Raw genomic sequence first — 15,529 nt, forward strand, 5'->3', positions numbered from 1 at the left:
GTGCCAGATTTTCCAGAACCTCGAGAGCTTTCCGTCTTGCATGGCCGTGAGTTTCTCCAGACCCAACAATTCCCATACTTTTATCCACCAATAGGCTATCTGTGGGACTTCTATTGTTTTCCAGAACCAGGCTTTTGTGATGCGGTAGAAGCACTCTTGGATCAATGGGTATACCTTTATTTTATCTTCGTACCAGTCATGGAACGTGTAATGATTTGGTATATTAGATAGTTCCATATAGGCTGTCATGCGGAGGGCATCCGGGAGTACCTCACGGGAATGGGAGTCCTTGTCTGGAAAGGGAGAGTCTCTTTTGGCGAGGTCCCACTTGCCTCAACCCCTAAGAGGAGGGTGTTCCAGAGCAGGCTAACCTCCCTAGCCTCACAGGGAGGGAGGTTCCCCCTTGGGGAGAAAGGGACCGAATTCCCTTTATTCGTCACAGGACTCTAAACAGATTCACAAGCTTAAATAGATTGATATTACTTACCCAGTAATATTCTTTTTTTGTATCATTTTGTAGTCTCATGCATACACCCCTCCTTGCTGTGCAGGCATAACACAATGCTCTGCACTACTACAACATGCTCTCTGTCCAACACATTGACGGAAAATAAACAATCTGAGTGTGTAGTGTGACGGGCAGAAATGAAAGCCAGACACAACGTTGTCATGTTTTTGGTTAAAGACTTTTATTTAAATGAAAATGGGTTTGGAAAAGGCCTCTATGACCCCATCTATTCTAAAGAGGAGTTTCCCTACATACAAAACCAAAAACAAAGGATCGGTCTGTGCCAGGATGTCCATAACTGAAAAGCTGTCCTTGTGTCCAAAACGTCCAATCCTGACCCTCACGCTATAAACAAAACAATGTTTGAATGGAAATGTCTTCAACCTGATATTGGCAAAAAAGTATTCACAACTGCATATTAGAATAGCTCCAATGAAAATGTTCTCCAAGGATGAAAGACCTTGGACCAGGGGGTGGTTCCCTTCCCCTGGAAATGGGATGGCTTTGTCTCTTTTACTAACTGTTCCTTTAGTGTCGCTTGTGAGAAACCTGAAGGTTTCTCATCCGCTAGTCCCTGGGATCTGTCCTCCAGGTGGACAGGACACGGCCATCGCTTTTGGATCCAGTTCTCGGGGGTGGACCAGTGCGGGAGGATCACCTCGATGAGGGGTCTACGTGGAGTGGAAGTGGGACACCGGGTGGGGAGATGCAGTATCCGCTTCCCTTTAACATCTTTTCCCCATCCTTCCCTGTAGGATACTTAGGAATTCAAACCCCTGTCCCCTTTTCCCGACACGAACACCCGAGTCGTATACCCGGCATGTCCCAGCACAGGGGTCAGGCAATTACTGATAATTACACACACCTGACTTCCATCACACTTCCCCACACGGATATAAAGCGGAGCATGAAAGCACACTTTAAGCAAGGCAAAGCACACGAGGAAGCAGCAGTTCCAAGATGGCAGTTTAATACAAGGTGGAAGAACGGCAAGAACAAAGAGGATTGCAAAAAGGGAAATACCCTTGACCTTTTCACTGGCAAAACGCATCTTTCATGAGCCTTCAAAAGTAGAAAGCATAAGAACCGGAATTGAAGCTAAAAGATCCTGCATTGTGTGTTTGCGGTACCCGGGGCTCTCCAGCGCCGATAGTCAATGCAAGGAAAAGCGTTCGCCGCCGTGGTACAGCAAAGCTGCACAGCCGGTGAGTTAGGGCAACTGTATGTATGAAGAAGATTATTAAGACAGCAGATGAGTGAATGAACCTTGAAGCTAAAATATGATACCATATACAGAGTGGTCCAGCATCACGTGGGTGTTCATTCGAAGATCTCTGTCAGGTATCCATGCGGAAGGGTGCGAACGTTAAAGAGAATTGTGAAATCGAAGTGGTCCTGCAACGGGTCAAGCCAAACCACATGCACCTTCGAAAGACTTTGATGCTTGATGTAATATTGACATAGGCCCGAGCCCGGCTGAGACTAATGGTGTAGAAATGAACTGATCCGGCTGAGCGGATCCGGGGTGAACCGTGAGTCACCCAAAAAGGAAGAACCTATGAACATTGTGTGACGGCTCGAGCCCGGCAGAGGGAAGCCTGTGCAGAACTTTATGCTAAAAGGATCTCAGCTCAGTTGAGGGGATCTCTGGTGGATATTGAATCACCTGATTTGAATACTTGTGAAAATCTGAAAAGGGAAAAGAACTTGTTGTATCATGCCATTTGAGTGAAGAGACTTTGGGAAGCAAGGAGACTTAAGCTCCGGAGGCCCTGATGCTGATGAGTGAACTGTAACCTCGTGCTAACGAAGCTAGAGACTGTGCTATGCTCAAGTGAACTGCCTTATCCTGTGCTAAAAACATTGGGAAGGGATGCCAGCGGCCTACAAACCTGACATATAATTTTTGAACATTTCTTTTTTTTTTCTTCATAACAATATTTCCCCCATTATTTGTATTTAGCGGCGGGAAGGATTGGCAATCGTTTTCTTTTTTTTTTTTGTAAAGGCCCTTTTATTTTGACAAGACACCACTAGGACTGCGTTATTATTTGATGGTTGTAGCTTGCTCCCATCTGTAGATTTAGGATTAGATGGGCGTTTATCTCGCCCTTATATAAAGTTCAATGAACACCCTTGAACTATGGTCACTTGTATCTGTCTTACTGTTGATGCCATGCCTTTCCTTACACTCTCCTGGATTCACAATGTTCCTGTTAGGCAACAGGTTCTGCAACAGTCTCTTTAACACAAGTGTCTCTTTTGTCTAGCAAATAATGTCCTCCTTTTAGTATTTCTTGTAGCTTTGCAACTTGTCTGGTATACTCTCCTGCCAGGACTCTGTGCAATTCCAACTGCCTGGTTTACTCTCCTGCCAGGACTACTCTTGTGTTTCACTTAGCTGGTATCCTTCCCTTGCCAGGACTTCATATAGGTTTCAAAGTTCCTCTGTATCACCATAACTGCCTATACCATTCTTAACTCGCTATATCTGTCTGTGGTAATGTTTGTTCAAACTTTGCCCCACACTTGCATCTTATACATTTGTATCTTATTGGGGCTTGAATCTGTGCTTTGCCTTTTCTGTATTCAAACAAATTTCTTGTTTCTGTATTAGCAATTTTATAAAATTCACATTGTCGTTGGCGCCGTCACCGGAGCACCACTTGGGTCGCCACTGGCTTTAGTTTGAATCACTGGTTCCTTCCAGTGTCTCCGGATACTGTTCGTGAATCTGCGATGTGACTCTTCTGCTTGCTTCCCACTCTGGATTGTGCAGACGTCCTTCCTGCTTCCCTCTCGGCAAAGCAGTCTCACACCTACTTCCCTTACTGTCCCGGTATGGAGAACGCTGCCTCTTCAAGTGGCCGAGCGCCCAGGTACTCTTGCGGGGCTCCTGGCGTCTCCACAGCACCTGCTGCTTGTGCACTGTTTTTCTCCTTCTTCCTCAACTGACTCCTCTGCTCTGCCTCACCGGTACGTGTCTCCCACACTCGAAGACCTCAGCATAGGAAGCAACATCTTCTCCTGCACCGCCATGCTCAGTAGTGTGGTTGCCATCTTTAAATGTCCCATGCACAGGTGATTTGTACAACAGTAGAACAACTAATCTGCACATTTATCTTCGGGCTCCTTTTACCTTGATCCAACTCCTTTATCCTACTCGTCTCGGTACTTCTGGGATTATGGGAGTTGGAGTCCGTGGATGTCCGCGGATATATAGTGTTAAGATTGTTTTTCTGAGTGGTTTTACATGAGAACATTTCCAGAAAAGGGTATCTCAGAAGTAAAAGGACTTTTGTTAGATATTTGTATGCCTAGGTCATAGATGGGGGTTTGACCTAAAGAATATGGGGAAGAGGTTTCTATAGTTCTTCTACAAGGGGGAAACAAACCGATGGCAATAGCCCATTAAGGTCTTGGGTATTAGAGGGTCTTGGCTATGAACCTGGGATTGCTAAAGGGAGTATCAAGTTCTATCTGACAGGTCACCCTTGCCTCCGTGCGGGTCATCCCGCTCTGCGATCCTCCCTCAAATAGCCACTGCAAGGTTACTCATCAGGAAGAGTATGCCTAACCCTGTCCATGTGAGGGGAGGCTTCCCCAATGGAAGCTGTGATGACATTGCCAAATTCATCACATTAGGCACTGAGGGATATTGTAGGAGAGGGATAGAGATACAGCAATACCCTTGTGGGTACTTACTTTTATGTTAAAAGTAAATAAGCTGTAATACTGCAGACCAACCACTGGATGGTGGGATATGCACAGCATGTGACTCTAAACAGATACAATCGCCAGAAAAACTAGTACTGGGTAAGTAACATATGTTGTACACACATTCCATAGTGGGACGACACTTTTAGTTTTTAAAACAACTAATGTTACTAACTATGAAAAGGTGAAGTCTACAATTGCAGGAAATGCCAAAGTTAAGGTGCAAACAATTAGTCCAAATGAACTTTTTCACTGATCTAATCAAGCTTTATAACACTAAAAGTGTAACCTTAACTCACACTGTACTACCACTTCTCAAAATTCACTTTATGGCATGTATGTGAGCTACCCAATGTTAAAGGCCAGTGTTGTAAATGTAAATGACCAGTGCAACACAAGTAAGGTAAGTGTTTGGATGCCTTAGACGTAACACTTCAGGATAATCATAAAACAGCTTTCATATGGTGGTATGGTGCCTTCTGCCCAAACGTTCCAAAGTAGATAATTTTCAGCTAGGTTTATAAATAATTGCCAGTGCCAATCAGTATGATTAATAATAGTCAAAATGTTAAAGTACATTACAGTGAAATCACTCACGGATAGTCCTAGGAAGGGATCATTGACCAGGCCTCAACAGACCAAAGTCAGCAAAGAGTGATTTAGGGACAGGAGTTAACTCGTAATGCTGACAGCTGCAGCAAAGTAACCCAGAAGAAAACTGGTCAGTCCACCGTTTGGTCCAGGGACTCTTCCGAAGGCTAAGAAGGTGTGGATCCTTGAACAGGGGTTGATTATGGTTGTTCCCATCGGCACCGACGGGTGTCTTCTAGAGACCAGGCAATGGAGGAGGGCTTCACTAGGAAAGCACTGGATTTGATGCTGGTCAGCTGCAAAGGTAGTCTTCAGGTAGTCAGCGGCTGCTTTTCTTGGTGGGGGACTTGGCTCCAATGATGATCTGTCTAATAGCTGCAGGAGACAATCCTTTTATCCAAAACAGGCGAGGGTAGTAAAGCAGAAGGCTTTACTTAACACCAAAAAGTCAGGACAGGGTTCAAAACAAGTATTAGGACAAGTATTAGAAAAGATTGAGGATCCAGCCCTTCCGAGCCATTGGAAGTGTCCCTGGACTGCCCGTGGACTGACCAGATCTCTCGTGGGCTACCCCGCCAGAACCGTCAGCATTCCGCGTTCGAGACCAGAACGTTGATGGCTGCTAGCTTGTGCCACAAGTTGCCTTCTCCCTGAATTCCAGCTTCCTAACTTCAAGGGAACCGGTCCTGGAGCAGTTCTGGTGACGGCGACTATCGTCACCTGCAAACAGTGATTATAGGTGGAAGTCACCTTGCTCCATCTTGTAAAGTATCCTGAAGAGGTCTGCATCATTGGGTTCTGAATTTCTTCACCGACAACAGTTGCGTCTTGCTGTTGCACCCGACTGGAATAATCCTCAAGCACGCAGCTACTGGGCACCGCCCACTAAAACAAAGGGCGGAAGATCCAGCCTTCAGATGATCCATAATGACTGCCTGGAAAATCAGAGTCGGGGTGGTAAATTGGCATCAGTGTGCCCTGTCCCCTCTGCCCCACGGGGGGATGACATTGGGACCTAGTTCCTTTGTCTCCGGTCTCCCCTCCACTCACCTTTGGTCGTCGAAGCTGCGCCGGGTATCCTGTCTGCAGCCTTGGATCTGGACAAAAGGAAGAAACTTGTCTATCCTTGGGTAAATTGTTATAGAAATTGTAATTAGTTTGAAACTAATAACCACCACAAGCCCATTGCATCCTTTTGAAAGAGAACACATACCTGTGAGAAACATTGCTTTGGACCCTGTGACATTTTGCCCCAAGGCTGCATTCCGCATTCATCTTAAGGTTTGGACGTCCAAAGTTAGGATATTATACTTGAGCTTGGTTCCCATCATTTTATTACATCTTCAGTACGTACTTGCCTTGCTTGATAATTTATTTGATTGTGTTTATAAAGTGAACCTAATGGTGAGTGTATATATTTGTTTTATAGAATTTTGTGTGATGGTAGTGCCTGCTAGTTTAATTTTTCTGTGTGTTCTGAAGGCCTAAAGTAAATAACTGTATTTTTGTAACTGAATACCGAAATTGAATTATTGTGTCCTATCCTATGGACTTATTTGGGGGTTCCTGACCCCACTCAAACTTTCCTGACACTAAGCCTCGACTGCTCATCCACGTACCTTGAAAGGGGTTTGGCTAAGCACTTAAATCTCCCTGCAAATCGTACCTAGGGTGACCTCCTAACATGTGTCCACCACTCCAGATTATAGAAATCCATCTTAACAAGAAGCAAAACGAAAGGGTGTCCCATAAAGCTATCGGAGGAAAGCAGCAAAAAGAAAATATGTTCTAACACCCATCGAGAGCAGTGAGCAGCCTGCATAGTAAATACAGGGGCTAACAAGAATGTTTGAAATTGATCTCCCTAATGCCGGAAGAGGCAATGGGCTAATAATATCTTTGAGAACCAGCCTTACCCAATCCTCCCCTCCCCCCACCTTCACTAGGACTCCCAGAATAGTAGGGGCAAAAAAGATCTGGTCAGGGCCATGTGGACTTTAATATGGGGGCAGCAAGTCACAGGTCTTATTGCCATCCCCAATTTAGGACTTTTATTTACATATAGAGGTATTGTAATCGAAAACCTTTTTATAAATTACACCTTGTGTAACCTTTACCTTTTCTTATTAATTCACAAACGTATAAAAGTTTATTTTGCTCTTACAAATATTTGTATTTCAGACCATGTTAAAGAGAGATGGCTACAGTGAAATGGAGCCACGTCAGTTCTGTGAAGCTGAGCATCCTGAAGACTGTGTACTGACTGTCATCATGAGAAATGAGGACATAGCTGCACATTTGCAAGAGGTGAGTTTGTAACTGTTGTCTGGAAAAGCATAATAGATTAAATGGCTGCTTTTTTTAATGATCATCTGAAACGCATTTAGTAATCAAACACTTTTTTTTTCTTGTCAAAAACCTACACTGTTGATACAAAAAACGTTTTAAAATTCCATTATGCAGCTGTTGAGGGTGCACTTGCCAAGTATCATCTTTAGTCCTATGTCCCGTCTCCTTTCCTCCATACTGTATGGGCGTCCCTCGCTAGGGTCGGGAGTAGGAACCTTTTCCACCAGAAAAATCAACTTCCCCTTTAAATTTAGATGCACATGGGGGCACGGTCCTGGGAGCATGCACTCCCCTTTTTCCGCCCACCGGCGCCACTCCCCCAGTTCTCTTTTCTGCATTGACAGGAACGGAGCGCTTTCACCAGCGCACCTGGGTCATGCCTCCGGCCTAGTAATTCATGCGCTTTTTCCCGGAGAAGTACTTTTGTCTTCTTTTTCTTGTCTTTATTCAGATGACTCTGTCCTCTGGCGCAACGCTCATTCCCGGCGCATGTCGACATCAGTGGGCTTCAGCAGGCATCCAGCGTGATAGGGGCTCTTCCTACGTCTGACCCCCATACTCTATGCCTCTGCTCCGAATACAGCGGGGAGAGTTGTACAGCGTGTGATGCACTCACACTACGCGCTCTGAAGAACAGGCTAGCTCGGTGGAGGGAGCGCTTCGGAAGGTCGCCTCCAGAGGAATTGAAGGAATTCGTCAGACACAAGTCTAGGGGCACTGTTTTCATCCGTATCCCGCAAGGGCGACTCCTTCCCCAGGAAGCACACGAGAGGGAGGGGCCTTTCAGGTCCTAGCACCAGTGCAGGTACTGAGGTGCTTCAGCTCCAGGCCGAGGGGTTGTGAGATCCTACCAATGACATTGCTGAGGGACCACTAGGTTCTATTACCGGGTTTCCGCCCGAGGGGCTGCGGGCCACCTGTACGCAGCACTACCTGGCGACACAGCCGAGGGCACTTCACCTACCAGACCCCATCCTGAGGTGCACGGTAGGCCTCAATCTCCACCGCCAAGAGTCCAGGAAGAGGCAAGGCCCAACGCAGCAAGCACCACGTCTCGTGCATGTGGCATGCAGCCTGACAAAATGGCCACCGGGCCAGATAAAATGGTGACTCATCTGACACCATCCCCCTTCGGGTACCAGGTAGGGGAACGAGTTTCCAGGTGGGACTGGTCTTCGTCTGGGCAGGTGGCCTACAGCATACCCTTCAGCGTCACATGGTAGATACACCACGCATACAGCATGACCGAGTATGTCCAGGTCTGCGCACCTCCAGGGCCCTCTTCCCATGCCCGCGTCACGAAGCACTCCACCAGCCTGTGAGGACCGTTTTTTTTTAAAGATTCCTTACGCTTTTGATGTCTACACAGATGGACGTCATCCTCAAGGATGTGATCAGCGACATGCTCCCTCCGGTCTTGCTGCTAGCCCCCACGGCCAATCCGCCCTTGGTTCCGGTGCCTCTGACTCCTATGCAGCACCAGCTGCCCACGCCATTTCCCAGTACACTGGCCCCCACGCCTCCAGTAGTCCTGCCGGCTCCCTATCAGCCGCCACAGCAGCAGCCGGCTACTGTCAGTACACCCCTGCTCCCAGCACTCCTTCAGCTGCACCTGACCAACAGGACACATTGGTGTTGGTGGACACCGATGAGGAGGAGGATCCCGACACACCTTCTAAGGCCACGGCATTTCATGAATGGCTTGCAGGACTAGCCGAATACTTAGGGCTTCGTCAACCTGAGGTTGAACAACCAGAGGCTGTGGTCTTGGGCGGAGGTTCTCACTCTGCATCCAACGGCTATAACGGGGATTCCAATTCAAAAGGACATCGTGGCACTGGCCAAAAAAGGATGGCTTAAACCTCATTCGGTGCAGCCTACCAACAGGTGCCTCAACACCAAGTACAGGCAGTTGGTGGGTGGTCCACCCTTGCTGTCAGCACATCCTCAGCCACACTCCTCGGTGATCGCTGCGGCCTCAATCTACTTCAAGCCGCAACCGTCCTCGGCTACTTCAGCTATAGCACTCCTTAGTAAGGAGGAGAAGATCCTGGAAGCACACAGAAACAAAATCTATTCCAATATAGCGTCAGTCCAATACGGACGCTATGCTCACTGCTGTCAACCAAAGACTTTAACAGGAAATAGCTGACTTCCTTCCGGAACTTCCTGTACAGAGTCAGGCGCGCTTCAAAACGGAGCTGGCGGAAGCAAAGATGTTAGCATAGGACATAATGGAGTCCACAGTGGCTCACATTGACACCTCAGGTCGCGCCATCTGCATTGCAATGCACATGAGAAGAACGGCCTGGCTAGGGGCTACCAAGTTCAACCCGGATGTCCGGGAACGCATATTGGACCTTCCATTCGAGGGTGGTGACGTGTTCCATTCCACTACAGATGAGGAACTTGATAAGAACAGTTCCCAGACTGCCAAATCCTTATCCGTCCTCACGAAGTCCATCCCTAAGGCGTACAGCCAGACGTACCAGTGTTTCGACAAGGGTTAGTCCTTCGGAGGGTTCCGGGGCTTCCAGGAAAGATGGTGCAGGCAGCTGGAACGATCTCTGAGCCAGCACCGCCGCAAACAGCACAAGGCGGCACATAAGGGCTTTTTTCAGTCCCCCTCCTCAGCCTCAAACGATAAAAAGGCATGACACGCCCATCCGGATCCACAATTCTCCGGTGGGGAGGCGGCTTGCCCTTCACTCTAAATGCTGGCATGCAATGTTCGCGGACCCCTGGATCCTATCAGTAGTTTCCACCGGCTTTGCCTACCTCTATTCTCCTCTCTCCCCTCTGCTCCCACAGATTGGGACAACAACTCTGTTGGCCAACACTCGCTCGCAGAGAGTCAGGCAGTGGAGTAAGTCCCAGCCTCCTAGCAGGGTCTGGGATTCTATTCACGGATTGTCACCATACACAAAGAACCAGGCGGGCCTGAGAGTTGTGTTGGACCTTTTCACCCTGAACCGTTCCCTTCCTCTTTAAAAGTTCAAGATCGTTACCCCAGCGCTTATTGCAGAGATATTGTGCACGGGAGACTGGATGTGCTCCCTGCATCTGAAGGATACGTACTTGCGCGTCCCGATCTGGCAACCCCACCAGTCCTTCCTGAGGTTAAGGATCATGGGTTTCCATTTCCAATACAAGTTTCTACCCTTTGGCCTCAATTTGGCTCAGAGGGTCTTTACAAGACCTATGAACGCAGTGGCAGCCCTCCTCAGGGCCCAAGGTCACCACGTCTACCCATACCTAGTTGACTGGCTCGTCAGGGCAAGGTCTGCGGAGGCAGTCCACCACATCGCTTCCGCCCTCATGAATATGCTACACGGGTTGGGATTGTCCATCAATCTCAAGAAGTCGCAGCTGAAGCCTACACAGAATCTAACATTCCTGGCCCTCATCTGCGATACGAGCTCTGAGAGAGTTTTCCCCTCAGAAGACAAAATCACACCCATCAAGAAGGCCAGTGGGCATTTCCTCAGCAGGGCAGAGACCTTGGCATGGTGGTACTCACGGTTTATAGTGACTATGTCGAATGTCCATTTTATTTTTCTTTTTTTAATGGGTGGGCCCCCCTCCAACCCCCCATTTTTTTTTATTTACACTGTTTTTTACTAGCTAAACCCAAAAAAAATAACATTATAAAAATGCATTCGACATTTTTTTTATTTTTTTTTTGCCACAATTTGTTTAGAGGAAATGGCATTCACATTTTTTTTGTTTGACAATATGACCGGATACCGGTACTAACACCTCTTGGGTATCATGGCTGCATGTCTCCTTGCAGTGCCGTACACGAGGCTCAGAATGAGGCAGTTACAGTTGCACTTTGCAGCCTCCTGGCGTCAGGGCAGGGGTTCCCAGACAGAGCTGGTCAGCATTCCACCTCATCTCCTCCAGGACCTTGTCTCGTGGAGCACAGACTTCAACTTGCGGATAGGCAGGCCCTTCCGGCAACCATCACCGAAGGTTACCATCACCACAGACACATCCCTGGAGAGCTGGGGAGCCACCCTGGACAGCTGCAATGCCCATGGAGTTTGGTCTTTCTGGGACAAGAAGCCCACATCAACTGGCTTGAGTTGATGACCATCTGGCTTTCTCTCAAAGCCTTCCTTCCGACAATCAAGGGGAAGACGATCCTCATTCAAATGGACAGCTCCACCAGCATGCATTACATCAACAAGCAGGGCAGCACCAGGTCTCCTCCCCTATGCACTCTAGCATCCAACATTTGAGAGTGGGCTCTGGAAAACAACATGTACTTGACAGCAATCCGCCTACTGGGGGAGTCCAACCTGGAGGCAGACAGGCTCGCAGGCTGGGTGCAGACAACTACGAATGGCAGTTGTAAAGAACCTGTCCTCCACAGGGTCTTCGACAGATGGGATCATCCTCAGGTGGATCTCTTTGCCGCCTGGTCCAACAGGAGGTGCCCCCAGTCCGCGTCCTGGCAGGGACATGGCTGGTGCTATCTGGGTGACGTGATGCAGATCTAATGGAACAACATGAACACATATGCCTTCCCTCTTGGTTCACAGGGTGATTTGCAAGGTCAAGGGAGTCCCGGCACCACTGTATCATCCTGATAGCTCTGTGGTGGCCCGCAAGACCATGGTTCTCAGAACTGCTCATCCTGTCTGAGCAAGCCCCGGTGCCCCTTGCGCTGGGCCCAGCTCACCTACTCTCACAGCAGGGAGGCACAGTCTTTCACCCCGCCCCCCAGAAATTAGCCCTTGCCGGGTGGGCGCTGTTGCTTGCTGAACTAATGGCTGCCTGATTCTCAGAGCTCCGACCCGACATAAATCCTGGTTAAAATATATCCTGTTTTGGAGCCAGCTACGGACCAAAATCTCATAAATGCCAATATCAGAAGTCCATAGGACAACGTGCAGAAATCCTGAGCGAAAACAGTGCGGTACAACTAAGAAATTCTGTGAAAACAATTCACCGGGTCTGAGGTGTGTCACGATCTGCCTGCGAGAACCAGAGGGTGCAATACCCATGGCTGCTGAGAAAGCCCGGTTACAGGCCGTGAGGGGGAGGAGCTACAAGCAAGTGGTGGGCGCCAACTTTGCTGCAAGGCTCATTGCCTGGGCTGCTACTGTAGGAACTGCAAAATTTACAAGAGTGGCACTGGCCTTCGGCAAAGATATTCAGCTGAACCGATTAACCTTTGGGTGGCACCCCCCGGGATAGTTGTGCGGGGCGGCATCCGTGCTGGTCTGTGCCCTGGTGCCTGGGAGGACCGGCCCCGCAACCGCAGCAACACAGCAGAAACTGGTTGCACCCAGCGCCCTGTAAATGTCTTGATGTACAGTGTTGGGGGAAACGCACAGTGACCGGCGGCTTAGCCACCCAACCAAGTAAGGAGGAGGTCGGCAACGGCCTTGAGGCGGCCTGGGGGTGAGGCCCTGCATTCCGCTGCTGGAGGGGCAGGCTGGGCATAACATGGCCATATATTATTAACGAGCCGAGGCGAGGACCTGGCTCTACGGACGCCTTGAGAGCACCGGCGACCTCTCCCCAGCGCCCAACTCAACATCTGTGAGACTTGAACGCGGGCCGCCGGAACGGTGGCGGTTGGTGGGGCCTGAGCGCCGGTCACTGCCGGAAAAACTGAGTGCCTCTGAAGAAACACTGACGCCCTGCACACAGAAGAGGGCAACAAATATGCATGTTCAATGGCTCCTATCACCATATTTGTACTGTGGAACCTCATAACCTGGAATACTGCGGTATAGACCCCGTCCCGAACAACCCTGATCTCCTGTGCGTGGTCAATCGAAACGCTGGGCGGGAAGCTTGTTGGAGTCGAGTTTGGACATTGGTGCAAAGGACTTTGGATAATACCTGCCTCGCAGGCTGCGATGCGTTCCGAGGCATAGCCCGACCTCGGATCTGAGACACCGGATAGGGTTGAAAGATACGCCCGACTCAGCACACGTTCATTCTCTGGTATTCAAGACAACCAAGCACTGATAAGGAAACTCTATAGACATTGATTCAGGTATCCTGAACTTGACACATACAATCCCGGACCAAAAGACAAATTTACACAAGGTTGTGTATCCATGTGTCTGAAATCATGCGAATTGGATGCTCATGCTTTGAATAATCACAAATCCTATGCTACGTGGGAGTGCAGACCGACTCATTCGGAAAAGCTCTCCAATACGCCGGAAACCCTGGCTGGGCCTCAACTTGGTTGACTGGCCAATCCCCGCCTGTGGGGAGGAAACAGAACACTGACTGAAACACTTGAGGCTGTTAAGGCAACGCACTGAAGCAACGGCAGGTAACACAGTGAGTGTGGTGAACCTATGGCATACTGTTCTCAAAATCAAGCACAACTAATGAGGGAGAAACGTGTATTGTGGCACAAGCATATACTAGGTACCAGGTGGCCACGCGATGTGGGAAAATAAAATCCATTCTTCGAACCTGGAAATTGAGAGGACACGCCTTCAGACCACGATAGACCAAGCATAGTGCACGTCCCCACACAGGGTCACTGGGAAAGGCCCTTGATTCCCAGTACGCATTCACTGACGACACTGAACCTCTCAATATAGACCCCTGTGTTGAAGTGTGCATTGGAGGATGCTGAGTCAACAACAACACATACTAACAGAGTAGAGAAAGTCATAAACAATCCTGGGTTGCTGTACAAACCACCTGGAGTCCATCATTGGTTAAGTTGTAGAAGGGCATGATTAGCCCACAAACACTGGGAATATCTACCTGCTGATAGAGGGGGAACCCATTACCGGCAAAGTACGGTCAACACCAGAGGAGATGCACTGCCTGGTGCATGAACAATCAGCACAGAGTCTCCCACTGGCCACCTATTTCGTAGTACAAGTTACAAGTTACAAGAGAGCGCTACGATAGGAACAATGACAAAGGGAGCAGGTGCAAAAAAGAAAGGACCAATGGACTTGTTTACAAGCACCCAGGTACAGGACCCCACAGCGGAAACGTCGAATGCAGCCAACACCCAAATTGAAAATGGAGGTGGTGACAGAGAGGATCGCCTAACTATTGTACAGAATGGATTCCTAGCTGTTAACGTCAAATTAGATGACATTGTTGCTACCATTGGTTCCCTCAAGGTAAGGATGGACAAAGAAAGCTCATGCATTACGGAAGCTGAGGGCAGAATCGGCTCTAATGAGGACACAATCACCCAACATGGCCGAGACTTTGCTCAACTAAAAGGGGACCTTTCTAAAATGCAAAACAAATGCGAGGATCTGGAATCTAGATCCAGAAAAAACATCTGAATAGTAGGTGTGTCGGAACAATTTGGCAAAGGCGCAATCGAAGCTTGTGGGGAATCTCTCCTTAAATCTCTCTTTGGTGCGGAATTCTTCTCAAAACACTTCCTGGTCGAGCGGGCCCACCTGTGCCCAGGCCCACCTGTGCCCAGGCCCGGAGCGCCGCCCTGCATGATCATTGCTTGCCTCCTCAACTACAGAGACACGATACTTAAAATGGCTAGGGGACAAGGCACCCTACATTACGAGGAGAACCGCATACACATATATCCGGACTTCGCCGCAGGCGTGCAAGCCAACCAGAAGATCCTACGAACCAGTCAAGAGGCTACTTCGGGCGCGCCAGGTGCCCTACACCCTGATATTCCCTGCTAAAATGATGATCCAACACGGGGGAGTGCGCACTTCTCCAGCATTGGATCTTTCATGGATTCACATGCTTAGAATATTCCCCGTCGTCAGACTGGGACCCCTCGGTACACATATATAGCCTTTTCCAATAAAAAAACTTCCGACACTTTTGTGTCCTATCTATGTCCTTTTAGGACCCGCCTACGCATGCTCCGTAGGATGTCCCCGTATAAGAGGCCCGCCCCCGCGGTTCCCCTTCAGATTTCAACCGTCTCCAAAGTAGTGGGATCTCCTCGACTTGTCTTACTATTTTGTACAAGGTTGCATTACTGGAATTTGAGTACAGAAAATGTCCTCCGTGTCAGGAAAAGCGCTGTTCCGCCCATGCGCGACGTGCGGCTTGAAAAAAGTTTACGAGGGGGACGGACATATGGATTGTATATATTGCCTCCACCCTCATCATTCGGCGGATAACTGCGACATATGCAAAAGGTTTTCTCAAAAAACCCTCAAAGACCGCAGTCGACGACTGGTGGCATGGCTGAATGATGGAGCGGGGGCACACCCCCCTTCGGAGGTAGGCTCCACACAATCGGCGAAAACATCACGCCGCACTACCTCGTCGGAACCACCGGCGAAGAAATCTCGACCGACGGAAAAAGAGTCGTCTGGAAGTCACTCAACTAGAGACTCCTCGTCAAAGAAATCATCTTCATCAAAAAAGCAT

The 15,529-nt window shown here is 48.8% G+C and overlaps 1 protein-coding gene across 7 annotated transcripts in view; it reads left to right on the forward strand.

Annotated features, from left to right (window-relative positions):
- Positions 1 to 15,529, forward strand: part of TASOR2 (transcription activation suppressor family member 2) — a 1,665,218-nt gene that overhangs the window by 1,336,856 nt on the left and 312,833 nt on the right. For all 7 annotated transcript variants that reach the window (XM_069629643.1, XM_069629647.1, XM_069629648.1 and 4 more), the window contains one exon: positions 6,998 to 7,123. In XM_069629643.1, coding sequence (XP_069485744.1) covers positions 6,998 to 7,123 — 126 coding nt within the window. The remainder of the gene's footprint in view (positions 1 to 6,997; positions 7,124 to 15,529) is intronic.

This window comes from Ambystoma mexicanum, chromosome 12, assembly GCF_040938575.1.
Source record: "Ambystoma mexicanum isolate Mex_15411 chromosome 12, UKY_AmexF1_1, whole genome shotgun sequence".
NCBI lineage: Eukaryota > Metazoa > Chordata > Amphibia > Caudata > Ambystomatidae > Ambystoma > Ambystoma mexicanum.